At 39.9% G+C, this 27,199-nt stretch overlaps 2 protein-coding genes across 2 annotated transcripts in view; one reads left to right on the top strand and one right to left on the bottom strand.

Moving 5' to 3' along the window:
* The window catches only part of LOC137258492 (RNA-binding protein 39-like), a 378,418-nt gene that overhangs the window by 19,663 nt on the left and 331,556 nt on the right, over positions 1 to 27,199 (bottom strand). The gene's annotated exons all lie outside the window — the stretch shown is intronic.
* Positions 16,364 to 26,105, top strand: LOC137257573 (uncharacterized). The gene is made up of 5 exons (XM_067794898.1): positions 16,364 to 16,493; positions 19,402 to 19,629; positions 21,209 to 21,346; positions 23,825 to 24,048; positions 25,806 to 26,105. The coding sequence occupies exons 1-5, from the start codon at positions 16,364 to 16,366 to the stop codon at positions 26,103 to 26,105; spliced, it is 1,020 nt and encodes a 339-aa protein (XP_067650999.1).

Below are 27,199 nucleotides of genomic sequence, written 5' to 3'. Positions count from 1 at the left end.
ACCCAAAAAGGCCAATTACCACGGCAGTGAGTCTCATCTCCAGCAGCTGAAGCACCGTCTGGCTACTGGTAACCTCCCTCTCACGCAGTTTACTGATGTGGCATCGCATTTATGAAAGTTAAATTAAAGTTAAAATAAAGTGTCCACGATGTTCCAGCGCAGATCCAGTATTATTTGCTGTCTTTTGTTATTGGTAGAGTTTAAATATTTTAATTCCATTACAATTTAGTGCTTTACTCTTGATAAATGACAAATAATAATTTCGCTAAACTGTGTCCAACGTGTGAAGTTTATTGATAATATTTAAATGTTATAATTCCATTTACAATTTAGTGCTTTACTGTTTCTTTGTCGTTTCTGTTTCATGTATTCCACATGTGACTGTAACAACAATTAAATCCCATTGTAACGAGTCAGTGGTGCGTGTCGGCGCCTCCCGTGCCAGTGTGTTTTGACTGTAATGAACCATATCATTTATCATGACGAAACTAGGGTATATAATAATAAAAATAATAATAGTACATTTATCATGCGCATTATTCAATGCACACGATGCTCGAAGCGCCCAAACAATCTTATTATTATTACCCCGATTAACCCAAACTGCCTGCGCTATAGAAGGTTAGTGGATACATGACTTAATTCCATCGGGTACCCATTTGGGTAAACAGAGGCAATTTGGAACAACTTCGCTTGCCTAAGGTGAGACCCACATGTGTCATGTGCTTCGATGTGGGGCAGTGCTAGAACTGACAAACACGGTCACCCATCCAAGGACTGTCCGAGCTCAATGGTGCTTAACTTCAACTTCGTGACCTGAATTTTGAGCATGAGATCACATGCTACCACAATCCAACTTCCGCGTTGGGAAGAACGATGAATATTAAGATTTATGGCTGTGTAATTCCAACAGAGTGTTAAGTTTTCACACAGTTGAATGCCATGGCAGTATATACCTCTGTATCATATTTACATTAACACACAAATATCCAGTTTCAACCTAAACAGTGAACTTTGCGGGGGTATGGTCCAGTTTAATAACGAAAGTACAAGGACACGAAATACTCGACTTTGTTTAACGTACACACAGGGAATATCCCGTTGTAAAGGTGTGTATATTATGTGACTTTTCGTCAGATACGTCACGTAGCGTCAAATTATACAGAATTCAATATACATCTCTGGAGATAGGAAACATCGTCCGACTCTCCGAGCACACGACACCTACCTTCTCGTCGCGGTCGTCGAGAGCGGTGTTGAGGGAAATTGCACCTCTGGTGTAAAATATCCTTTACGTAAAGGTTATTGTTCAGTTCTCCAGTGGAGGTTATCTGGAATACGTGGGGTAGCACAGTATGTAATGGTCTCTCTTATAATTGATAACACGTTTAATGGAGAGGTAAGGATGTGGATGTGTGGAGAAAGGGCAGTGCATATCAACGTTCGACGCATGGATGAACATTCTCTACGTTCTTTGATGCAAGATCTCTCGACATTAACATACAAAGTAAACATACTCATAAAAAGTAGGGGAACAGTACTTTCAAAGTACGATTGTCGGAATTGGGAGACACATGGGATTAAAACAATGTTGATACAATAATATGGATTTTTTGAGAATCCATCACCACATGGATTTCATTCAAAGCAAAGCTGTTCGTTCAGTTATCCTACATGTTAGGTGACTGGAGTATGACATGAAAATTTCAGGTTTACAAGTTTCAGTCAGTAGTGTATGATTTGACCCTGAAAACCCTGACCATGCACAAATGCAGGAAATTATCGGAAAAATGGTCTACAGTGATTTATCGACGTCAAGATTCATAATGACACCCCATGCATGTGTTGGAGGCTCCCATGTTGTGCACGTGCTTCCCATGCAATGTGTTTGGGTGTGGTGATAACGTGAAATGATGCTGCATACACAAGATGAACGTCATTGTAACGTTCCTCGATGGGTTTTCTTTCTACCAGACTTCAAAGTCTGGGTTCCCCTACTTTTGTTTGAACAGTATATATCTGTTTTTCCTTTAAAAGCACAGTATGTTGAGGTACACATTGCAGGTCTGCTCATATTGTAACACCCCGAGCTTGGGGCGTCAGTGAATGAGAGACCAAGTCAGGATTTAACAACAAATGTAAACTTTTGATAAATATTCAGAAGTGGTCCCTTTTTACAGTATGTTTGCACTTGATATCAGAGGTATGACATGTCAGGATTCTTAATAAGACTCAGTGATCAGCATAACGACTTACTTCAATGGACCAATAATGCAAATTAAATAATCTCCTATATTAGCAATTGAATTTCCCAAGGAGAATGATATATACAATAGTGTATTCACCTATATAAATACTCCTGTTTAGTCCTTTTAATATTCTATGAATTTGTGTTTGGGCTTAAAGGTATCGACAAGATCAGCTATTACACAAGTGGTGCCTCTGAGGAGGTCTGATCAAGTCCCTGTTCGAAATTCGCGCCGAGCTTATATAGATTCCTGACATGTCATGTGACTAGATATTAGCCAATCAGAATCCAAGTAGATGACTGGCTTGTTTACACTGGAAATAAAGAAATCAAGTTCACAACAATACAAATGCACATGAGGTTGTCCTTTCAATGTCCGTTTTGTCCGAATTTTACAAGGAAAATTATGGTATGATTTGTTTTTTATGATAGACAGTAACATTACAAAACGGACAAGCAAAATGTTTACTGAGCCGATGCCGTGACATGACGGTAATGATGACCTCACGTAGGTAAGGTAAATACATGAAAATATATTTAACCAGATGATCTTAAGTTGTCCGTATTAATTTATATAAGTTCGTTTTTATAGCAGAAAATAATTATGGAGTTAAGTATTTCATAAGACAAACATTAAGAAAACGGACAAGAAGGTTTGGTGTCTAAGTTATGATATTACCGTAATGGCGGCTTCCTTTGATGTTACACTTCTGTAGCCGTTATTTTGTAGTAAACTCAATCACAGAGTTTCCATGAAATGGATTTAGTGTCCGAAATGGTTTTAAGGACTGAATTCATCATAACTAGGATCTAATCGTAAATACAAAAGAAACGGACTAGACACTAACGTCAAAGCGACCTACATCATTGCGCTAGTGACAGGTCATGGTAACATGTCAAAACGTCACTCGACGCAATCGAGTGATCTGATCGTACAATACAATGCATTAAAAATATCAGGAAAACACCCTTACTGTGTCCTGTTGCAATAAAATGTTTGCAAGAATAATTTATACCAAATTAAGACCAAATATTAAGTTCGGTTTGATTTTAACAAACTTACCGTGATTAATTGAAATTACATGTCACGGAAATAGGTGACGATATTACCACATTACGACCGAGCACACAATTTGTTGGGAATCATCCCGATAATAGTTATGAAAAACTATGGCAATGGTACAGTGATGCTGCTAAGTGATTATGAATACTAGTTTAGTGTTCAAGAGCAAAATAATTACATCTAACTGATGTAGCGTTCAGCATGGCATCTTCTTGGTAAATCAGTAATGAATATTACAATATGAAACGACGACACCAAAAAATAACTCACAACCTCGGTTATCCCTCGAAGATTGGATAAATGATATCTCAGCTATAACTGAAAGATTTGCTCTAATTACTTGTGTCCTGTCCTAGCACATCACTGACATTTCACAAATTGTTGCCTGACGCCGCACAGCAGTAGCCTGGAAATACGCCAAAGAGATCTGAAGACACATACAAGACTTCTTACATTTGTTGAAGGGTATTTTGAGCTTTGTGTGTCGTTTTTGAAACGACTGTCTGAAGTGTTAATGTATATTTCCGTTAATTTAAAATATTTTTAAAAAATTACGCCCTTGTAACTTACCTCATATCAGGGCACGATGACGTCATCAGCTACGTCAATGAGCCTGACCACTTCATCACCCTTTGAGTCGGTTCTGAGAACAAGCATTGTAGACACCTTGACCTTGATTCAAGATGCATACATATATTTGAACGGAGTTCTTGGGTGCTCGGGGTTAACAACAGCTTTGCACAGAACTTAAAAAGGGATTTTTGGTGCGCTTGGTTTAACACAGCTTTACACAGTATTAGAAAGGGGTTCTTGCATGCTCTTGGTTTAACACCGTATTCAACTTGACGGCGTGTCTCCTAAATTTGAGTTAACCGTAAGTGATCCAGGTGATTGAGACAACCCACACACATGGGTGCGGTGCTGACACACCTACTCTGGGCGACTGGGATTCGAACCCTCAAAACATGCATTCTCTACATCGTCTAGAGGATGAAATTATGAACAACAATTTTGTCGACTTAGACCACTGTGACACCAGTTCCCTCACATTCTGAGTGTGCGAATGAGTTAGTAAGTGAGTGTGGGCTTGTTTTGGACCTTTCAGAACATTATACACTTTTGTCAACTTAATGTTGGGGGAAAGCCCGACATTTTGATCCACATTTTGAAAAAGGAAGAAAACATCCATGCTCAATCAACTGTGTCCCTGAACACGTTCGTGCTCCTAAATCTGAGATAGGTGAACAAACGACACACAACACAAAGGCCTGGGAGAGTTTATTACACAGACACCAAATGATAGATACTGCACCCTGGTTATTATGCATCTGATTATAATGCCACCCCGGGGACAATGCTGTGTTCAGGGTGTATATTGCACAAAACCAATCTTCTGGAGAATAGACATCTTAGTTCAAAAGAAACATTGAGTAATAGGTGTCAAGGTGCACAGTCGCACTCACGTGCTTACGTATCTCTGAATAGAAGACACCCGCCATTTTCTAATACTTGATCCCAGAGGGTAATTACGCAATCCCACACAACAGACACAGTCACAGTACATATTCACACAGCGTACTTCGATTGAATCAGAATTGACGTGATCAGTTGGTTTGCGGCGATCGTCCCTAATGTTTCCTGTTCCGGCTATCACAGACAACGGTGATTTTCTGTTCATTTTGTTCATGGGAATTTGTGTAGCTTAACACGGTCAGCATGTGTGTGTTACATGACGTCACGTTCCACTGTTTCATGACATTTTCAGACTAACTTAAAACACTCAACATATGTTATATGTCACATATATCGTGACATCGAAGATTGATTTCTCCACTAACTTCTGGGAACCAACTGCAAACCTTATGCAGATGAACTGCACGGAGACCATGCATCAAATGGCTGAAAAGCACGTAGTACATGTGAACAGCTGCGTTTTAGTGTAAAGTTTGGATAAGAATTCGCCAATTTTCCCTGATTTGTTATCAGTTATTGAACAAATGACAACAACCTTTCCACGTTTCCTGTTTGTTTTACAATACATGAGTTCATGTGTAAAACACACTTTTAAACTGCATGGAATATTTTGCAATATTTAGGTTAGAATCTAAACTTTTGATGGGAAGTATATATAATATAAGCGTGTTATCCTGGTGTACATTATATGCAATCTATAGTAATACATGGGACATGTATATTCTAGACATCCAACAATCTCAAACGCACACCATACTTCTCGCTACTGATGTAGCACCATAGTACAAAATGATCTTCAAGATCATCTTTAGATTAGTTAGAGCTGCACGAGACTCGTGTTAACTTAATTTTGTCAGATTTCATTGAAACTCTCACTCACTATATGGATTTACCTTATAATCCTGTTATTTTGATGATTTTATCATATGTGAATATATATTGTACTTTTCTCACGTACCACCATTGGTGGGTTCTTCTGAGGATAAACAAACTGTGAGACTGTGAACAGTGGTGTCAGAATATATATCTGCACGGATCACTCCAGTCAGTCTGTCATACAGACCCTGAAGCAAATATATACAAGAATGCCCATGCAAATCTAGAAAATGTGGCAAGTCCAGATTGTCTCTGGGCCCTTGTTCATTACATTTTACCTTTTCACTATGAGCTTCATTTTCAGTAATTCAGCAATTGTTTCAGACACTAGTGGTTGGTCTGAGGTCTTTCTTTAACGCTCTATGTGACCAGTGTCATCCACGGAACAACCATTAGCAACAGGGTACTTTCACATGGCACCTCCCACTTCAGAATTGGCTTTTAACATGTCAGTTCAAAATTTTAAAACTGAAAGGAAAATTCTAAAATGTCTTATGTATTCTTTATGATAGCACATGTATGGGAAGTACTATCCGTTTCAAACATTTATAACACTGAAGTGAGAGATAAACGATGACGGGATCTGTACAACTCGAAGCTGTCGTTCGGATCCCTCCTATTAACCCATGTCAGTAAGAGTAATTCTGAGGTAACCAGTAATCAGGAGAGGTCACATTCCTCTACTTAGAAATGAGATCTGACTTTAAGGTTGTTGACTCTCATATTTTCAAGACAGCGTGCTTTATTCTGACATTGGTGTTCATGTCTATTTCAAGTATTATGTGACATGCGTATTTTCAATTGATCAGGTACTCCGTCAGTAATCCGTGGAGATCCGGGTTAGAATTGGGAATCAACAACTCGTGCTACTCTTAAGAAGCGAATAACTGGATCGTGCAGTCTTGACTGACACATATTAATCGTATCCTAAATGCATATATAGATGCAATCACTGGATTGTCTGGTCCGGACTCGATTTTTATGTACCTCGTCTAGTTGGAACATTACAAGAGACTGTAAGCTAGTCACATACTGTTCATCTCTGGTTTGTCCATTACACTCATGAATATATTACACTGATATTCCACATATTTATTTACTGTCAAGCGGTCATGACGTCATCGCTTTGCGTTCTTGCTGATTCTCCCACATGATAAATATCAGTCACTATCAATACCAAATGTCTCTACAGCTACAGGGGAGTCCTCCCGTTTGGACTGTTGATTGTCAGTCTATGGACTGAGTGACCTGGATTGTGTTGGTTATCTAGCGTGTTTCCTCAGTTTACCTTTTGTCTTTCAGTGTTACCTACATCCTGGCGTGACGTAGTTCAGCAGCCCACACGACACACATCACCCAACCCGTTCATTCCCGAGACGTTAATCTGTATTAAGTTTCATAAACTGTACAGGTAACACAGGTGTGATTTAAAACTATACATCATCTCATAAATCTATGATGCATTAATAAACAATTGACTTCAACACGTACCGAAGTGAAATTTATTTTATAATCAAGTGACACACACAAGTTTCAGACGACGAAGGGACTATTTGATAATTTTATAATATTCGTGGCAATGATCTAACAAGTGCCGTCCTCAAAGCATGCACCTGAAGTTACACTGTAAGCCTGGTCAATCAAAGCATGCACCTGAAGTTACACTGTAAGCCTGGTCAATGGAACAGTGGGGTACTCCTTCATTCTCAGCTCCCTGGGGAATATTCAGCTCAAGCTGCCGTATGTCTTGATATTCAGATGAAGCTGTGGTGGGTGAGAGGAACATTCGATGGCTGTTTGGAGACGTGTGACGTGTTTCTCTGGCAGTGGGAGCACTCAGAGTTCAAGGAAATATATTTTCTGTGCAGCGATATTGTCCACCATCGATCATGGTTAGAATTGACCATCAGTAACCCATGCCTGTTGTAGGAGGCGACTATCGGGATTGAGTGGTCAGGGTTTCTGTCTTGGTTGATGTTCACATTTGATAAACGACGTGTACTAGCCGAGATGGAGGAGTTCTCTTGAAAACAAATACGATGTTCACCTTCCACAGATTTAGGGGAACTGATGACGCAATCGTCTACAGGACGAGCATGGAAGTGGTCTTCGGGCCACCACGAAGCCTGTGTTCGCTGGGTCTAAATCCAAGTTTGTCCAACGTTTCTCATGCACCCGTGTTCAAAACGCTAGCCGACCCTCCAATATGAAGGTGACAAAGGTGTAATATTGTTCATAAGGCCTAAAACAAATCCCCGCTCGCTCATCATTCACTCACTCAGAATTAGGGAACTGAAAATTGGAAATTTCACAGACACTATTGACCACGTTCTACTACCTTACACTTGCCAAGGGTCACATTGATCACAGCCATTGGACGTCATCCAGGACCAGTATGGCTTAAGCTAACAGAGCCAAGGTACAATACTTTATATCTGTATTGTCAGTACATATTCCAAATTGGTCAAATCCTGTGTGTGGCGCATATTCATTTGTGGCATACTGGCAATTAGACACATTTATCACCGAAAATGTGTCCACACTGCATGATATAACCGTAACTTCATAAAAGCAACTTGACGGTCAGTTTAGTCAGTAAATGGGAATCAATACTAGGCCATCAATATTTTAGTGAGTCTTCCCTGTCTTAAACTAATTGGATTCTGGGAGTCGCTACATGATAAAACATTGAATGAACGGACTGATACATTAAGGTGCTCCAGAAACCCAGAGTGGGTGGGAGCGTGAGTGGGTGAGTGAGTGAGTGAGTGGGTGAGTGAGTGAGTGAGTGAGTGGGTGGGTGAGTGGGTGAGTGAGTGAGTGAGTGAGTGAGTGGGTGAGTGAGTGAGTGAGTGAGTGAGTGGGTGGGTGAGTGAGTGAGTGAGTGAGTGAGTGAGTGAGTGAGTGAGAGAGTGAGTACATGCGTCGTACATAAAGTAGAGAATTGCCCAAACCGTAAATTACGGAAACGTATTCGTTCTCGTTATGTTCCCGTCAACTGCGGCCTAGCTTCCATAATCTGCGGACTGGGCGCGCAGCACTGCGCAATCCCTTTGAAATAGCGAGAAATGTGTTGATAATCAGATATGTTTTATTGCTATAAGAGAGACATATTAAAACTGGATGGTACACAATATATTTTAACGCTAACACACCCCATTTAGAATCTCAATTTATTCAAATACTTTCGATTCCTGGAATGACAGTGGCTTGAACGCACTGTATCTGAGTTTTAACATAGACACCACCTACTTGAACACATTGCACCTGAGTTACAGCATAGACACCACCTGCTTGAACACATCCTACCTGATTTGTTACAAAGACATCGCCTGCTGTGACATTTGTTGTAACACCGCCCGTTCCCAGTGCTATTCAAGATGGGTGCCGATCTCACGGGTATGAAATGTTTTATCTGGTCAGGAGTCACATTGACAAAAGGTTTACTAGTATTTTTTAAAGTTCTTGTAATGTCCTCTTTTCGCATCCATGTCCAAATGTCTGATAAGCATCATTTATGATGTCCTCAAACTGGACAAAATGATTCGGAGATTCCTGTGTTCCCTACAGTAAAGTATCAGCGCATTTCCTTTGTTACAGTCTTAACTTTGGAAACGTCTTTTATGATCTGTTCATATTCCTTTCTTGAAAATACAGAGAATGTATCACTGTTGATTAAACTTTAAAGCTTGGTCTTCTATTTCAGTCGACGACAGGAAGACTTGCTAACTATTGTTCAGCTAGGTTTCTAACTACACACACTCAGCTTGCTCAGTCTGTCTACGCAGATTAGTTAGTTGCAAGATCGATGGAACATCGATGGACACTGACAAACTCGAGGTATCATAGTCTGAACTTTCGCACAAATCAACAACGTCTTATTTTTTCTGCGAAAAGCCACCAGATATTGAATCAATAGTGAGTGTAACCCCCACTGACTTCGATGTACATACACGCCAAGCCACGTCGACCCTCTGATGACGTAAGACGACGGATCATACGTTGCCAGAGCCGAAGGAGACAGATTGTTTCACTTGTTCTATCGGGCACAGTATGGTTTTATCCCTTCACTTTTCATTTTCTATTTTTTTCATTTTGAATGTGGTGTATAGTTTCTTTTGAGCACTAGTTTATACACATGACCACAATAACAACATAAATGACGATAATAACTGCCAGGACACAATTACATTAGCCTATCACAAAATGACTCCCTAAAGTGCATTACTACATATAACCAGGTTATAACAGACACTGATTACATCTATTCACAATATACTGTATTTATATAACTTGTTCTTGTTATAACGGGCCGTTTGTTTCAGGTCAGGAACACTACACGCACTGCTACTCTTGAATAAAACACACACTGATTCTCTCGTCCAATGTATAGCTGAACAGGACGGTGTATTGGTTCCCCTTATCAACAGTTGGGTCACGGTTTGTTTTCATTGCGAAATTCCCAGTGCTTCACAGTCACGTGAGAAATGAATGGCAGGTGTCCAAACGCTGTTGTCGTCTTTAAATACGTCTGAACATGAGGCCTACAATGGACACAAGTCACCAGCGTTGACCAACAGGACCGTAACGCGGCCATACATACCCGTTGCTACCTGACCCAAACAGATGCCGATCAATACCCACTCCATGGCTGCCGTTTATGTATATTCGTTCTTGGCGGATGGTGTTACCCACGTTGGTCTAATACCGGAATAGCTGTCCTTGGGATTCAGTGTACAGATCTAAGGCTTTGGTATACTGAACACGGAACAAAAATGGCGAGAGTTTTGGCCAGGTGCTTGGTCCTTATGTTTTTCGTCTGTTCCATACATGATTCATTCGCTGATTCTGCAGAAGCAGATATAATTGGTAAGTCTATTGCCTACGTAAAGCATATACATGTGGTGTTGTTTTTGTCACCTATTCATAAAGACAGATTGATGAAGTTTGAACTGTAATCCACTGGATGACACAGGGACATGTATGTCCTTCCTCTTCAACCCTCAGTTTGAAGTCCAATAAAATTCTAAATATACTACGCAAACAAATATAATTTACAGTTTTGAGTTCCTCATGAAATTTCCTGTTTCTTGATACCATCCACTAGTATATTAGACAAAGTTGAAGTGCTTAAAATAACCTCTTAAAATTGGCTTCATCGTAAACGTCGCCTTTCTTACGCTATACAAAATCGCGATTTACAGCGTTATTTGCTCTATGTTTTGAAATGTGATAATTACTGGGAGTTTTGAATTTCAATAACAGCACATTAATGATCATTGATATCAAGTTTTCATGAAACCAGTAATGATAAACCTGAAACGTCACCGATGAACCCGTAATCGGTTGGGATGTTTTCGAAAATACACGTACAGGAACGCCGAAGTGCGCTTTCCGCCATATTGGATAGTGTTTACAAAATCACTTTTCGCGAAGGTCGGTATTGAGACGCACATTACTTCACGTATATTTCATATTCAGCTGCGACAAATGCATCCTTGAATTCCTCAAACATCTTTGAAACAAATTACAAATGGTATTTGTCACCAATGCCAACTGTCAACATAAAACGAAACGAAAAATATTGGGTGTGAATGTCGAAAGACTGCGCTTGTATGAAACGTAAACAAAAGACAATTCCGATTTACACTACGAAGCATTTTCGGAAATTTTCCGACATTCAGCCCTCTAATCATTGCTTACAATGGCTCAATACGTTTAGAATATGTAGGAATAGTAAACTGAAAATAGATACAATGCAACAATTCGATAATTCGTAAGGCAATGTCAAAGTGACGCCATGATTTACGCAAACATCACGAAGAACTACAACGGGGCTTATCGGCATTTCTGGCTTTTTCTGTTATTTACAATAAAAATGATAAAAGCATATAACAATGCACAGATAGTCAAAATGCTTCTGATTACTTACATCCCATATTTATGTACAAACGATCCCTGAATCAATGAAAGATTCCTCGCAAAATCATATGAACAGGTTATTGAGCAATTAATTCAACCTTATAAGAAAAACTGTTAATGTTAATGAAAATGATTTATACATTTTATGAAATGTATAGGCACACATATTTAACAGATTTACCTTGTTCATTGCATTGGTTTGTGTCGTTTTCATAGACAAAACAATTATGAATATTGACTGACCAGATGCGAGTTTGTCAAAAACGTTTTCTGATTCATTATCAGTGTTTATTCATTATCTAACTCAAACAATATTTACACGAAAATTGTTTGAAAATGTATAAACCAGGTCATGTCTACGTTGGACAAACTTTACCTCCATATTCAGCTATCTTTTTGTACTTTTCATTGCATACTTATGAAGAGAAATAGTTATATAACCATAAAAAGAATAACTTAGATGCTAAATGAATATTCAATGAATGTTCAGGTGCTGTGAAATATTATTTTTTTTATTTACGTTAAGTTGATGCCAAACAGGTGCGCGTCTTGCTCACAATAAGATATGTAGTAAAACCGTCTAATTGTTGTGTGTATATTCAGGACACTATTTCGATGGTAAGACCATTTATTGTATGTTTTGTTAAAAGAATGTTGAATTCTGGCATAGCAGCCGAGACGTTCTAAGCAATTAACGGAAATTAGGTGAGATATATACTAATCAGCAAACCAGTGTCGTCTTTTTCAGACGTCAGCTAAAATGTTGAATCTTTTCAGCAATTTCATTACATTTGGAGATGTGAGTGTTACTCCGTTAATAATCATCCAAACGTAGTCAAAATACAATTACACAAACAGGAGAATATGAAAACTAAACTAAATTATGTATCGGATAGGGCCATCCAAACCCCCATTACCTGCTTTCTCATGTAGTACATTAGCATCTTTTCTCATAAATCGTGAAACTACCAAAACGTATCCGCGCACATTGGAGAACATTGTACTGGAATAGATTGGTTCATCGTGAACAAACCATAACGGAAATATAGTGTCCGTATCCACAGCATATTCTCTTCATGTGATCTGAGTTACATTAGCCTAGTGTTAAGAATAGCAGAATTATGCCCCCTTATTCTTGTACGTGCATGGTCTCTCTGTCGACGTTTGACGTCATAGAAGCATTTTTTTTACATTTATAGCGGATCATTTTTGTTTTTGTGCATATGACGTTATGCATTGGCACATAAATCCATTTTATACACTTATATCGTTCAGATATCAAGCTGTATTTTCTTCGCTCACACTTTTCGTGAAGATGCCAAGTTACAAAAATCGTAGCAGAGTGCTTTATCGGTGCACGATAAAAAAAATGGAGAAATTGACTTTTTTAACGCATAGACAATTTTGGACAACATTTAGCAGCATCTTTATCTCCAACCGCTGAGGTAGCCGCTCTTATATTTATACCAACGGATAGGAAATCAAATACATGTATTCTACATTTCTGTGTAATTTTGTAGCCGGACGCAGACCACGCGAGCGCAATTCTCGCACAACGATCACTTTTTAAACTTTATTTAAATGTGCGACTGAAACACCCCCCCCCCCAAAAAAAACAAACAAACAAACAAACATCGACATCCAGGAGGTTAAAGATAACACCCAGAAAACATTCCATCATGCCTAAAACGCTAATTATTGAACCACGTTAACGAATACCGAATCCAGCTGGTGTGAGAACGTGTGCCCGTGTAAGTAAACATGGTGATTCATTGCGGATTGGAGTAAAGGAGATATATTATACAAATCTTAAATAAAATCATTATATAGCATGTAGCACATAGATCTTGAAGAACAATATTTTGTTACATAACTGCTCGTGATCCGGGAAGACACGGGAACGGGAAGTATATACGCATGTAAGTCTTTATGCATGATCAACTTGTTTATTGTACACAGTTATGGGCGAACAGTTGTGGAATGAATGAATGAATGAATGAATGAATGAATGATGCGACAATCATTATACCCTGCCAGACCTGTTTTGTTTTATTGTTGTCGAGGGGCGAATATTACCTTCATTAGGTTAATTAGAATATTAGTCTTCACAATTAGAATATTAGTCTTCACAAGTAGAATGTTAGTCTTCACTGCTCATGCACTCTTTTGTTTCCATTTTTACTGCCACTAATTTTGCACCGCCGCATTGATGCCTTTGTATTGATTGGTTTGTTGACTTATCGCAAGTATACAATAATTAATTACATACTTTGTTGCTTGTTAGTTTCACCCTAGTTTTACCGACTCACTATTAACCTTTCAGTTTATGTTTTGTAATCGACGCATGACGTGACATTCAGCCCAACGTGACTATCGCCTACCTTGTTTATGCCTGATCGTGACCCCATACTGAGAGCGACTAGTCGTCTTCTATCCGGGACAGGTAGAAGCGTCCGTACAGATTTACCTGTTATTATGACAAAGCACACACTGAAACGCGATACGAGCAATGGAGGTTTAGGTAATAGGGGTCGATGTAGCCATGGAAGCCATAAGCTTCTCAAGGAGAAGAGTACAACTACAGGGGCGCATACGACTTTTTGAGAAAGGGTGGGTGGGGTGGGGCTGCACACTATTGAGAAACGCGGGGTTGCACACTTCACTTTCACCCGCTTTTCAATGGTTATTTAACAGCCCTGCACACACATACGCGCGCGCGCACACACACACACACACACACACACTGGATCCACCTATGAAGTAAAGAGTAACACGCATTGTCATTACCACACAACACAAACCTGTAAAACGATGGAAGTCAATCATTAATTTCAGCTCGTGGCTGTAAATAAAGAATATTTGTTTTCAATATGTTCAGGATTTACTGTGGAACAATCGATTTTGCCCCGAGATATCTTGTGAAGAGGTCTGTGCCAATGGTCGAGTCTTATGTTCTAGCACTGAAAATGACCGGAATATGGAGGCCAATATGCATATGTTCGTCCAGCATATGACAAGACGACCTCGCACTATACCAAGGTGTGCTCGACAGCTCGATGTAGGCCTTTGCCTGGTTTATTCGTATCAACTGCTATGTATGTATGATGTGTACTGACGATGTGGCGACAACCTCCACCCAACAACTGAGAACACTGTGAAGACCTCACTGAATATGTCTTATGATGCAATATGTCCCTTGGTACATAGAAACTCAGCTTGATCACGAAAAAAGAAAAATCGCTTAGCTGGTATACATTTGGAAAATCCCATGACGTCACAGCATGGACACATGACGCCACAGCGTCCTCAAGAGACAGAAAACTCCGAAATTTATTTCTTACGACGTGGTAGGCTTTACAATAAAGTAAAACATGTATTTCATCTTCAGTTAGATAAAGATTCGTGTTGGGCTTTTTTGCGAAAAGGACAAAATCTGGACACAAAAAGGACACTGACTTTTTCCACCGGCCTCAGAATGTAGCTTACAATCCACATCTAAATCTTGTTAAACAATTTCTAAAATATCTGACAAAAGCTATACTGAGACAAGTTTCAACATTTAAAGACTTGCAAATTATATAATTAGAACGCTTAGTTGTTTTATGTACCAATCTTGTACAAAAATTATCAGCCAGTCCCTGCTTAAAAACAGAAATGACACCACTAATATCCCCAAAAGCATGTGAAATCTAAGCAAAGTTAAACCCAAATCTGAATAAAAGATTGTTCATATGAGATGACCATGTTGTGTGTCCAGATTCATAAAAAGACGTTAACATTAAATAAAGCTGATAATGTGCTAGTAATCTACAACTTGGAAGAGTTAAAAGTCTACATCAATATTCAACTACCCTTGGCATATACATAAGTTGAAGATGGAATCTGCCACATTCACCAAGAACCATGTTGTTGCAAGTGTTTTTGCCAGCTTTTAAGAAATATGTAGTATGAAACAACTTCCATTCAGAAAGAAACCACTTTTCATGCTGTCTAATGGGGCCCAATATGCCTGAAGACAATAACTTTAGTTATATCAATATTGACCTTCTTAGCGGAGAGTGGTCAAAATAGACCATGAACCTTCTGTTGAAGGTGGAGACTGAGGAAACATCATTAACACTAGCGCATAAAGATTATTAACATCAGGTGTAAGAAATACACCACGCCCACCAAATTGCTTCATATTTTCCATAAACTGATTAATAAAAATAATGAACAATTGAAGGCTGGGAATGCAACGCTGCCTAGTATCTATGCAACAATTAAATACCTTGAAGGACTATGGGATGTTCTGACACAAGCCGACAACTCGCCACATTGATACAAGAATGTATTGAGTTTACCACGACCAACTTTGTTTCAGGACAGACCCTTTGTAACAAGATGCAGGTAATATAACATATCCATCCATTGTAGAGTCGCTAGTGAGAAAGGAGCTTATGCTCTTGATGTTACTTCGGTCTAGTGGTAGCTGTACAACGACTAGAATAAGAAGATCTTTAGAGTGTAAAGTCCTGCGTAATTAATGAAGGCTGAAATTATCTAAAAACCTCGAAACCAAGTGAGAGAACTGTTATCTACATTACCTAGGCGGGGCTCGAAGCACGCGCCCCCTTCTGTAATGCTTTGGAGAAATGCAGAGAGACAGAAGCCATGGAATTATTGGGTCTTGACACTCCAGATCCAGTTACAGGCCCCTCGTTGTCATCTTCATCCAGGGGACAGCAACTATATGACAGCAAGGACATGGGATAATGTATTGAGCTTTCACATCAGAAACTATGACGTGTACCAGCGTGGAAAGGAAGGCCTACCCTGCGTATAGAGGGAATATGCTGAGCCTGAAACACTGCTTGGAATTACCGAGAGCTGTTGGAATCACCGAGGAGGCTGTCGAGGAAGGGAAGCCTGGTTCACAATAACGTTTGGCAGCTAATGTGTTTGTTGTCATGGATAGCACGGGCATAGACAATTGTCAATACTGCTCGGATACATCAGTGGATTCTATGGTTACCTGTGTCAAGGGTATTTTGTTATTCCCAGACTGGTGGAACAAACAGGGATGCTGTACAGGTCTGATGTCAGAGTTTGTGCCATTGCTGTAGAACATGCTGTGTGTTACGGGAAGATCACCAGAACCAAATGGGGTACCTCGTGTGTTCCTTTTGCAACCCCAGTGGATGTGACGGGTGGAATCGTTGACTGTTCCTTTATGGAATGAAGTAACCGTTCAGCAACGTTCACCCAGCTGTGTTGATGTATCCCATGCTGATATTGACAAAACCTGGAAATGGCCAAAGACAGGCCTGTTGCGAAAAACACTAATGTGTGTCCGCGAATAAATAATGTACGTTGCATTTTTCTACCCCGAATTAAAGTTATGCATTATGACACGGCGCGTGAGTTGTTGTCAATATTGAACAACAAAAACATGTCAGTTACATACATGACCCGTTCCGGATAGAGATGGCTCCGTGGCAAAAGTATATCCAGTATGACGATGTTAGATATGCTGATAGTTATGCTTGACTCCAGAGGTGACGCCATGCTCAGACATCTCACATATCTCAGACATGTCAATCAACACGGATGAACGACTCAACCACCATCACCACCACCGATGTTGCAACCACGTGGGGACGTTGGGAAAAGTCTTCTGATTACGTGAGGACTCTATGACATTTCAGAATTTGCCATGACATAAAGGGGTTGAGGTTTCCGTTCACGTGAGGACGCTATGATCTCACGGGATTTTCCAAGCGGTGGGGCTTCCAGGCACATGGGGACGCTATGAAGTGACCTTTGAATTTAAGACTCATGCAGCCCTGTTTCTTCTTCTAGCACCTATGGCACCAACTCCTTTTCCTCATGAGACCAAATTTGCCTCCCCACTTTTTCAAATTCTTTGCACCCTTTGCACTTACTTCTTTTCATGTCCACTGAAATGTGGATTATGAGTCATAACTTGCAATCGAACACCAACTTTGATAAACCCGATACCTGGCGGGCTTCCTTTCACGTCAACGGGAACCAGGCGATATTAATACAGGCATCGACCTGCACCTTTCCGGAAACCGAACGACTTGGTTTACACCAGAGGTATACTATCAGGAGATGGCCACAAGATGACCCGTCAGTCGCTTGACTGTTTTAGCCTTCCATTTCACCAAAATATTTCAGATAGCCTGCCAGTCACCCTTCAGAGACTGGAAAGGTTTCTTCCGATCATATGTGGTTTTGTGACTACAGCACCGATGTGAAACAGATGTGGCAAAAGTATGTCACGCTCGATGATATTGATTGAACCCACTTTGAGCGGCCTTGTACATGTACTACCCAACAAAAGTTTAGACTCACTAGTGTAAATGTAGCCACTTACTTCAGCCAACGGTTCTAATCTAGAATGTGCAAGATATTCCATATTGGTTAAACGTACTGTTTTCGCATGAAATGATGGATTGCTAAATGAATTTTAACGTTGGAATGATAAGTGTCATTAGTTTAATAATGATAAAAATAACTCCGTGAAAACTGACAAATTTTAACAAAACAAAAGCAAATCGCAGCTGTTGACGTGCACGATATTTTGCACATGCTTTCCTGCCATTTGATGCATGGTACTCGTGCAATTCATCTGCATACAATTAGTTCCCCCAAGTTAGTGGAGAAATTCAGTTTGGATGTAATCATACATATACAGTAGAAGCTGTCTATACCGGCACTCATCGGGACTGAAGAAATAATAGTTTAGGCAATATGCCGGATTGTAGGGCTGCTGATAAATGTACAAGCCAGGGACGGGACTGAGATTTTATGCTGGTGTTGACAACTTGCCGGATTGAACAGAAGCGTTCATCATATAGTGAGTGTTTTACGTCAGTCTAATCTTTTGATGGGTAGTGTATGTTTCATTGTCTACATTAACACGTTGAGGTGAATACTGTCTATTCCATGTCAACCATCCACTTATATCATACTGCTTTAAAGCAAAAATTCCATTTGGGAGAAGGAAGTAAAAATAACAAAACCATTACATTGTTTTGATTGTAATTGTAAATGTGCTGTGCTTGGCGACTATTGTCATATCTTGCATATCTCACGTTCTCAACTATGAACTATTGATATCAATCTAGGTCTTCAGTTTGTGAAATCCTGATTCTTGTCAGATGCTTTTAGTAATTGTTAGCTCATTTACACATGCATATAGAGGTGTAAACTTCACAAACCATCTGTCCTGTATACGATGCCACATAAGCATTAGAACAAGCAGGCATAATACACGCGATCAGCCCAATATTGCTGCATGGGGCCTGGGGACTTCAAACTAAATTAATACAACTGATTTAATACAAAAAGTCCATTTGTATGCATGTAAATAATTTCTAGTTGTAAGACAAGCACATTACATCTAATGGCTTATTTCAAATGTGGTAGGTTTCCTTTGTTTATTGAATCAGAATTGAAAGTGTAAACGCTGTTCCAACAGGTTAATGATATAAATGTTTTAACTTGATGATGCCTTATGACAACAAAGGAAAACATAGCTGAGTAAGAGATGTCAATCATTCACTACACCGCTGCTCAATGGACGTTTGTACTATATGTCACGAACACAGTATAGAGTAACACTGTTTGTCTGGTATCTGTTAGATTAAATTAGACTGTTATTAGATGTCGCATTATGATTCATAAAGTAAAGTCATAACTACAACTGCCCGATAATAATAACACAGAATGTAATAAACAGTGTAATATGTAATATGTAATATGTGTTGTAGTGTACTTGGCAGCTACATCCACCCACTTGAATGTATTTCAGAGTACATGGACGAGAAGTGCAATGTGTCAATCGACTTCGCCCTTGTCGGTACCTCGGAACGACTTGTGAAACTATCCAAGACCAACGTATATCCTGCTAATAGTAACTGTTTCATCAAATTCTGGGTTAAAGCAGGTTACAGAATGATGTTCAAATTCCTGTCGATTGAGATGGATACATGTAATGACTTCCTGAGTGTTTACGGTGACTCCATCACCGCTCCAGACGGTGAGTGAAACCCATCTTCGCCACACAGGGGATTTGTCAGCAAGCTTAGATTAGTGGCTGAGTCGGAATGGGGGATTTCTCTCTCCCCCCCCTCCCCCCCAACTATCTTCATTACTATTCTTTATGATGATAATTATTTTGATGATGATGAAAATGATGACACCTTTATTACAAAATACACAAACACGCACAGACAGGTACACACACGCACACAGACACGCGGACACACGAACAAACACGCACGCACGCACGCACACGGATTGAGGTCAACGTTAGATTATATTGAAAATAATCGTTCAAATTGTTATCCTGTAAGATGAACTGGATGACGAAAACGGCTGAAGACTTAGTAACTGGGTTTAACGAAAACTAACAAATTTAAGCAATAGTTTACAGTGACGATGCCATAAGTACAGATTTAAATATTCGTGTCTGTTTCACTCTTAAACACGGATGAATATTCTATTTTGTGCGTCAGTGTAAGAGTGACACAGAGCCTTTCCACTGTACCTATGATATCTACAGGACAGGGGGCAGGTTATCAACCACGACACAGAGACATGACGTCTGTGGGTGTGTGGAGAGATGGGGTTTTGGATGGTGGTGTGTGTGTTGGTGAGGAGTGGGGAGCAGGCGGTCCCGAGTCATCAACCACGACACAGATCTTGACCCAAGTCGTATCAATAACAATTCATTTAATCTCGTTATAAACTAATTTATCTAATTATGATATGAAGCTGACTTTGGTCAGCCAGTCCAATGTTCTACTATGTGCTGGTTAGAACCTCAACCAGTCCAATGTTCTACTATGTCTGCTGGTTAGAACCTCGGCCAGTCCAATGTTCTACTACGTATGCTGATTAGAACCTCGGCCAGTCCAGGGATCTACTACGTATGCTGGTTAGAACCTCGGCCAGCCCAATGTTCTACTATGTCTGCTGGTTAGAACCTCAGCCAGTCCAATGTTCTTCTACGTATGCTGATTAGAACCTCGGCCAGTCCAATGTTCTTCTACGTATGCTGGTGTTCCAACGAGAACCGCGTGTGTATAAGTGTACGAGTATAAGTGAAAGCATACGTACATATGTAATACACCTTAGTATGTTGATGAATACTTTGTATAGATTCTAGGTACTGTGTAGCCCTGGTACAGCAAAGTACTTTTCTTTCCGGAGTACATTCGTTTTACTCCCAGCCTTCTCTGATGGCTCCATGCATTAACGCTGTGTTGACGGCTAATCTGGGATTCAATCACACTGAAGCCGTCTTGTCCCGAGTAAACAGACTCGACTCTAAAACAATGTGGAAATTCCATTTTAAAATGGGAAAACAATTTATGAAAATTAAATATTCTGAAATGTATTGGAGAAAATAAATACCAGGTTTTCTGGATACAATTAATATGCAAATCAGTTATCACTGAAATTCTCAGTTCAGTACTTTTGCCCATATGCACGTGTGTGTTTGTGCGTGTGTGTGCCGTTTCTTCTACCGTTCGGCCAGGCGTTCAAGAATCAACTCTCAGTACAGTGTGTGATAAAAGGAGAAGACGTGGTATACTTATTCATCTGTCTTTCAGAGATCAAGGCATCTGTGTGTAGTCAGCCACCTACAGTATACACAACTTCCAGCAGACTAGGCTTCTTGTTATTCGTCAGTGATGCAGTGGGACATGCTGGAGGGGCGTCCGTCCTGGTGTCAATGTTCAAGACCAAGAGTACGTACCAATGGAACGTTTTCTGAATTACACATGAGCTGTGAAGAAATTCTTCTCGATCAATAAATGGTTATGGTTCTCAAGATGCTAGAGAACACTGAACATTAGCGGTAGCTGATAAACTCTGTTCCTGTCTCCTATCAGTTCTTTGGATTACCTGCAGTCTTTCTTCGCGGTGAATGTTAGAATAGTAGAAAGTAGAAAGAATATCGTTATATGCTTAACATATACCATTATTCTAACTGCCAGACGTGTGAAGGTCCTGGTTAGAATAAACCCTCAGTACCCCATGCTTTTCGTAAGAACCGACGAACTAGATCAAGTGGTAAGGCTCGCTGATTTGGTTCACGCATGTCATCGTACCCCACTTGCGTTAGAGCGATGCGCATGCTGGTGATCACTGGACTGTCTAGTCTACACTCGATTAAATATAGACCGCCGCTATATAGGAGGAATATTGCTGAGCGCGACGTCCAATCTTTTAACGATTTGGAGTGGATCATTTAGCTATGAGGACAGTAGAAAATCTCATCGTAAATAACCTATCATGACGACTCCCAGTTAGCTGATTAATCACAGTTTGTCTACTAATAAAATGATGAAACTATTAAGGAGACTCTCAAAAACTACACATATTTTAATCATTAGAAACTAAGGGAATCAGCGGTCTTGTGTGTTTGTACAGGTTGTTTTTAGGACTGGACGTATGTTGACATCAGATTGATATTACCATCATAGTTAGATCCTCCGCTGGGAGATTATTGTGACGACATTGTCAAATCTGGACGGTAGATGAACTTTTACGTTTTCAAAAAGAGCTGTTGGTAATTAAAGAGTGGGTTTGATAGAGATTTTAGTAATTAAAGAGCGGGTTTGATAGGGATGCTAGTAATTAAAGGGTGGGTTTGATAGACATGGTAGTAATTATAGAGTGGGTTTGATAGAGATGGTAGTAATTAAAGAATGGGTTTGATAGCGATGGTAGTAATTAAAGGGTGCGTTTGATAGACATGTTAGTAATTAAAGAGTGGGTTTGATAGAGATTTTAGTAATTAAAGAGTGGGTTTGATAGACATCTTAGTAATTAAAGGGTGGGTTTGACAGACATGTCAGTAATTAAAGAGTGGGTTTGACAGACATGTCATTAATTGAAGAGTGGGTTTGATAGAGATGGTAGTAATTATAGAGTGGGTTTGATAGAGATGGTAGTAATTAAAGGGTGGGTTTGATATCGATTGTAGTAATTAAAGAGTGCGTTTGATAGACATGTCAGTAATTAAAGAGTGGGTTTGATAGAGATTTTAGTAAATAAAGAGTGGGTTTGATAGACATGTTAGTAATTAAAGGGTGGGTTTTAATACGCCCAACTTACACCACGGGTCTCCACCTCCTCAAACAAAATACTGTTTACAATATACAGTACTACAGAACTCTGCAGAAACCGTTCAATTATTTCTGAACCTTTAACATTATTTTTTATACAAAGATCTATCATTTCAATATTCAGTTTAAAGTTAATATAACCCCACGTATCAGACATTTAAGATAATGTGCCGCCGAATTAACAATCAAAGTCAAAGAGATTTATTGAAAATGAAAAAAAAACGGAGGCTTTCTATACTGATCAGTCAACTGCCACTGAGAATTTAATAAATCGGATACGATAATAAAAATTGATAAAATGTTCTAATGGCAACTGACTTGCACCAGGCAGGTTTAAACAGTGCACAAATAACTGACGTGCAAGACAAAGACTTTTAGATAGAGGAATGTGAAATGCACCGCACAGGATAATAAGGTACCGAGAATTAATTGTAGATGCTCACCTCCGCCGAGAAGATGAACACCTGAAGATCCAAGGTAGAGAAGGTCTTCAGTAAACCATTCTTGCCGCAAAAGGCGACTAACGGGATCTGGTGATAAGACTCACTGACCTGGTGACACATGTCATCGGTCCCCAGATGCGTAGATCGATGTTCATGCTGCTGATCACTGGATTGTCTGGTCCAGACTCGATTATTTACAGACCGACGCCATATGGCTGGAATATTGCTGAGTGGGGCGTAAATCTATATTCACTCATTCCGGAAAAGACGGTCAGTCACTGACTTTGGTCCTGCTACAGGGTGGGTGGCTAAACAGCTTTGTAAATTCCCCTGACTTTTTCCACAACAAAGACCAATGTAATTAGCTCAAAACATGCTGCATAAACCCAGTACAGTTGCAATTGTTTCTGTATATTATTATGGTGGAGCAGTCTATCTGACAGAGGGGAGAGTTACAATTGTTTCTGTATATCATTATGGTGGAGCAGTCCATCTGATGCAGGTTAGAAAGTTACTAATTAAAAACCGTTTGAGTTAAGCAGATTGTGTATTGGACGAGTAGCTGAACTGGGAGTCATAATGGGAGTGAAATCCAGATACGTAAGGTGCACAAAACCCGATTCACATATTCACTCACTCACTGACATTTCAGGTGGTTCTTGTGGCGATGAACATTTGGACTGTGACAATAGTCGCTGCGTCCCCGACGACCAGATATGCAACTCACGGGACAACTGCGGCAACAACCATGATGAAGAGGAAGGATGTCGGTGGTGGCTGGGCTTGGTAATCGCTCTGTCTGTCATGGCGGTTGTCGGAATTGGCGCATTAATCTTCTTCATAATATTCCTCAAGAAATACTCCGGTCGTAAAAAGGTGCGAAACTACTTGTTCGATGCCGCTGAGGTATACGCATGGTGTGTAGTAGCATGTGTGTGCGGTGGATAGTTGAAGCTTGCAGGCGTTTGAATAAATACACTGTGTTTAGGCGAAAGGATTTAAATATATACACTGTGTATAGTGACAGGCGTTCAAATATATGAACGGTTTATGACAGGCTTTTAAATTTATCCGATGTATAGTTGCCTCTCTATGAATATATACACGATGTACAGGGGCAGACGTTAAAGTATATACATGGTGCGTAGTGGCACGCGTTAAAATGTATATATGGTGCATAGTGACAGCCCCTTAAATATACATATGATGCATAGTGGCAGGCTCTTAAATATATATATAATGCATAATGGCAGGCATTAAAATGGATATATGATGCATAATGGCAGGCGTTAAAATGGATATCTGATGCGTGTTTACGTTTGGACAAACATCACTTAGAAAAGAACAAGTCACATATTTATAATAACATTTTGAACAGTTTTGAGCAGTTGCTCTTTTTATGGCATTGGTATGCGGTCTGTAAGTACTTTGGGAAATTCCAAAGCATACATCTTAACTAATGTTTGTCTTTGCAGGAGATCTCCATTTTTTCTTCGTAATTGCCAAACATCACTAAAACCCCCTTGTTTCCAACCTGTGTCATGTAAGCTTTTCTGCTTGTAAGCACGTTTTTGAATATTAACCAAAAGGATTTCTAATGTCTCTAAGACAAGAGGACTTTTGTCCACCTTAAGTAATTCAGAAAGTATCTAGATACAAATACTTAGGCAGAAATTTCATTAGAAAATCCAAAGAAGAGATTTTAAATTTTAAAATCAAGGAACTTGACTATTTTAGGGTAGATTGCTATGAAGAAACTCAGAAGGCATTTCAAGGCTTGAGAATAGTCTCAGTGTGATGCTTGAATCTCTAGTTAACTGGGCTGTATGTTACAAAATGACATGCAATAAATATGCAAGTTGGTGACTGTCATACCTTTGTATATCAGTATCATGAATAACAGTCTGTCTTGTCCCAACAAATTTTATCAGCATATACTCTGTACTCGCAATATAAAATTGGTGTTCTCTATTTCAATAAAGGCTTACTGGGATTTAATGATATCCATGAGCTAACATTTCAATAATTCATGATATCCCTGAAAAGTTTAGGGAATATATGAATCCACTGGGGTCACAGTGACTTCACGAAATCACTAACTCTTTTAGGGATAATGTCTTTCAAGTTGGTGTGATAATCAACAAGGAGAGTTCTGTGGATTTACAACTTCATTAATGTAATGCGTGCGACGATTCGTACGTGTAGCTTCTAACATCGTTATCAAGCAAGTGATGTACAATACTAAAGGCTAGACTGTACATATACATGGTATGGTTTGTGCAGTAAGTGACTGACGTTTGCACAATCAATGAGGCTGATGTGCAAGGTTGTTGGAGGATGTTTACACTGAGAGGCAATTGTTACACAAACAGAGTAAGCTGTGAGGGGGATTGTAACGTGGAAGCCATTGATGTGGCAGGCAGGAGAATAATGGGATTAAGATTGCTTGGTGATGAGTTTGTTGTGGGCAGTGCGGATGTAATATCTTTGGTCTCCGGTCATGGCTGGTTGGAGTCTTTTGATATGAATGGCGTCTAGTAGTTTTCTGATTTTGTAGTGGTTGTGATTACTGGTGAGTTCGTCGATGTTGTTCCAGGATGTAGTAAACAATATATACTGTGTTATCTTCACAGGTTCAAAGCCAGCCTGTGCAACACGGCTGGGCACCCACTCACGCCTCCAGCACCTCTGGGAACCAGCACCAGGTGCAGCAAGTTGCCCAGTCGTATCCCACAAAGACCGGTAACACTACACAGTATTGGGATATGGGGAGAGGTCAAGGCCTGCAGTCAACCCTCGTGTCCTCCACGGCCTACACAGAAACAGCCCCTCCCCCAGCTAACTACACCGAACCAGCGAGCAGCCTCACGTCACCTCCTGTCCCGGCGATGCCCTCTTCAACAACAGGTGTAGTGTCGACACCCCAGGCTTGAACATACGGTCCATAGAACACGTGCCGCTAAAGGTAAAACACTGGTCCGGAGGAAAACATGGACCCCGAGGGAGCAGTGAACAACGTATTTACCTTACCGAACACCGAGTTATGTCCCTTCCATCGATTTGCATTCGCACAACTTCGGTAATATCCGTATATCAATCGTGATTCAATGTTATTCGAGACACAAAATTACTACAACGAAGTTACCAAATGAGTTCGGCATTCCCAGCAGAATACACAGGAAATGTTACTAAATATAATAGGAGAGAGTTTAGTCAATCAAAAAAACCCCGAAATTTATGTGTGAGGCAATGCTATTATCTTGCCTTACCATGTGTAAATATGGTGTTGAATACCATTCTAATGGTGGTGTGATTAAACCGTGTCCATATGTACTCTTTCTGCAGACCTTCAAGGAATATCCATGAAATATCTGGGGTGATTTACAGTATTCTGTTGTGTATACATATTTCGAGTGATATTTTTATTGGATATTGTACATTAGCATATTAATGCGTCTTGTGCTTCGCTGCCTACCGTAAACTTTACGTTAGAGCATGAACAGTGAGTGAGTGACTGAGCGAGTCAAGTTTAACAACACTTTTAGCGATGTTCTAATATGTCACGACCGGAAGCACCAGACATGGGCTTCAGACCTCAAACAAATGTGAGGATTCGAGCTCAGGTCTTCGGAGTGCCGAGCGGATGCTTGAACCATCAGGCTACCCAACGGCCCCTCGAATATGAAGATACATGTACAATTAACTGGAGGTCATTGTTGGTCTGAGAAACTCGCTCGTTTTGGGATCTACGCACAAATATAAGAAGGGAAGCGGATGCGATGGATATTCTGTTTAGTTTACATTAGAATACTAGCCTAAGGGTAATTATTATCAGTGTAGCCCGCTAACAGTCGGTGTACAAACATGGAAATGAAGTCGGAACACGACTGTCTGCGATTAATGCAACAACTGTTTTTGAAGAGCGGTTATGCATGCGATAACTCAGCCTCTTTACCTGTTGTTAACTGAACAGAATCATCAGCATTCATTTCTACATGTAATTATTTTGTATATTTTTGTGAATTTT

Source organism: Haliotis asinina, chromosome 12, assembly GCF_037392515.1.
Source record: "Haliotis asinina isolate JCU_RB_2024 chromosome 12, JCU_Hal_asi_v2, whole genome shotgun sequence".
NCBI lineage: Eukaryota > Metazoa > Mollusca > Gastropoda > Lepetellida > Haliotidae > Haliotis > Haliotis asinina.
This window is presented reverse-complemented; position numbering and strand designations above follow the sequence as displayed.

Bases quoted from the DNA above. Each gene is read 5' to 3' on its own strand.
- LOC137257573 (XM_067794898.1), top strand. From the start codon at position 16,364: ATGACGTGTACCAGCGTGGAAAGGAAGGCCTACCCTGCGTATAGAGGG. The intron at 19,630-21,208 runs GTGAGTGAAACC...TCTGTCTTTCAG, and splicing joins CTCCATCACCGCTCCAGACG to AGATCAAGGCATCTGTGTGT. The intron at 24,049-25,805 runs GTGCGAAACTAC...TTATCTTCACAG, and splicing joins AATACTCCGGTCGTAAAAAG to GTTCAAAGCCAGCCTGTGCA.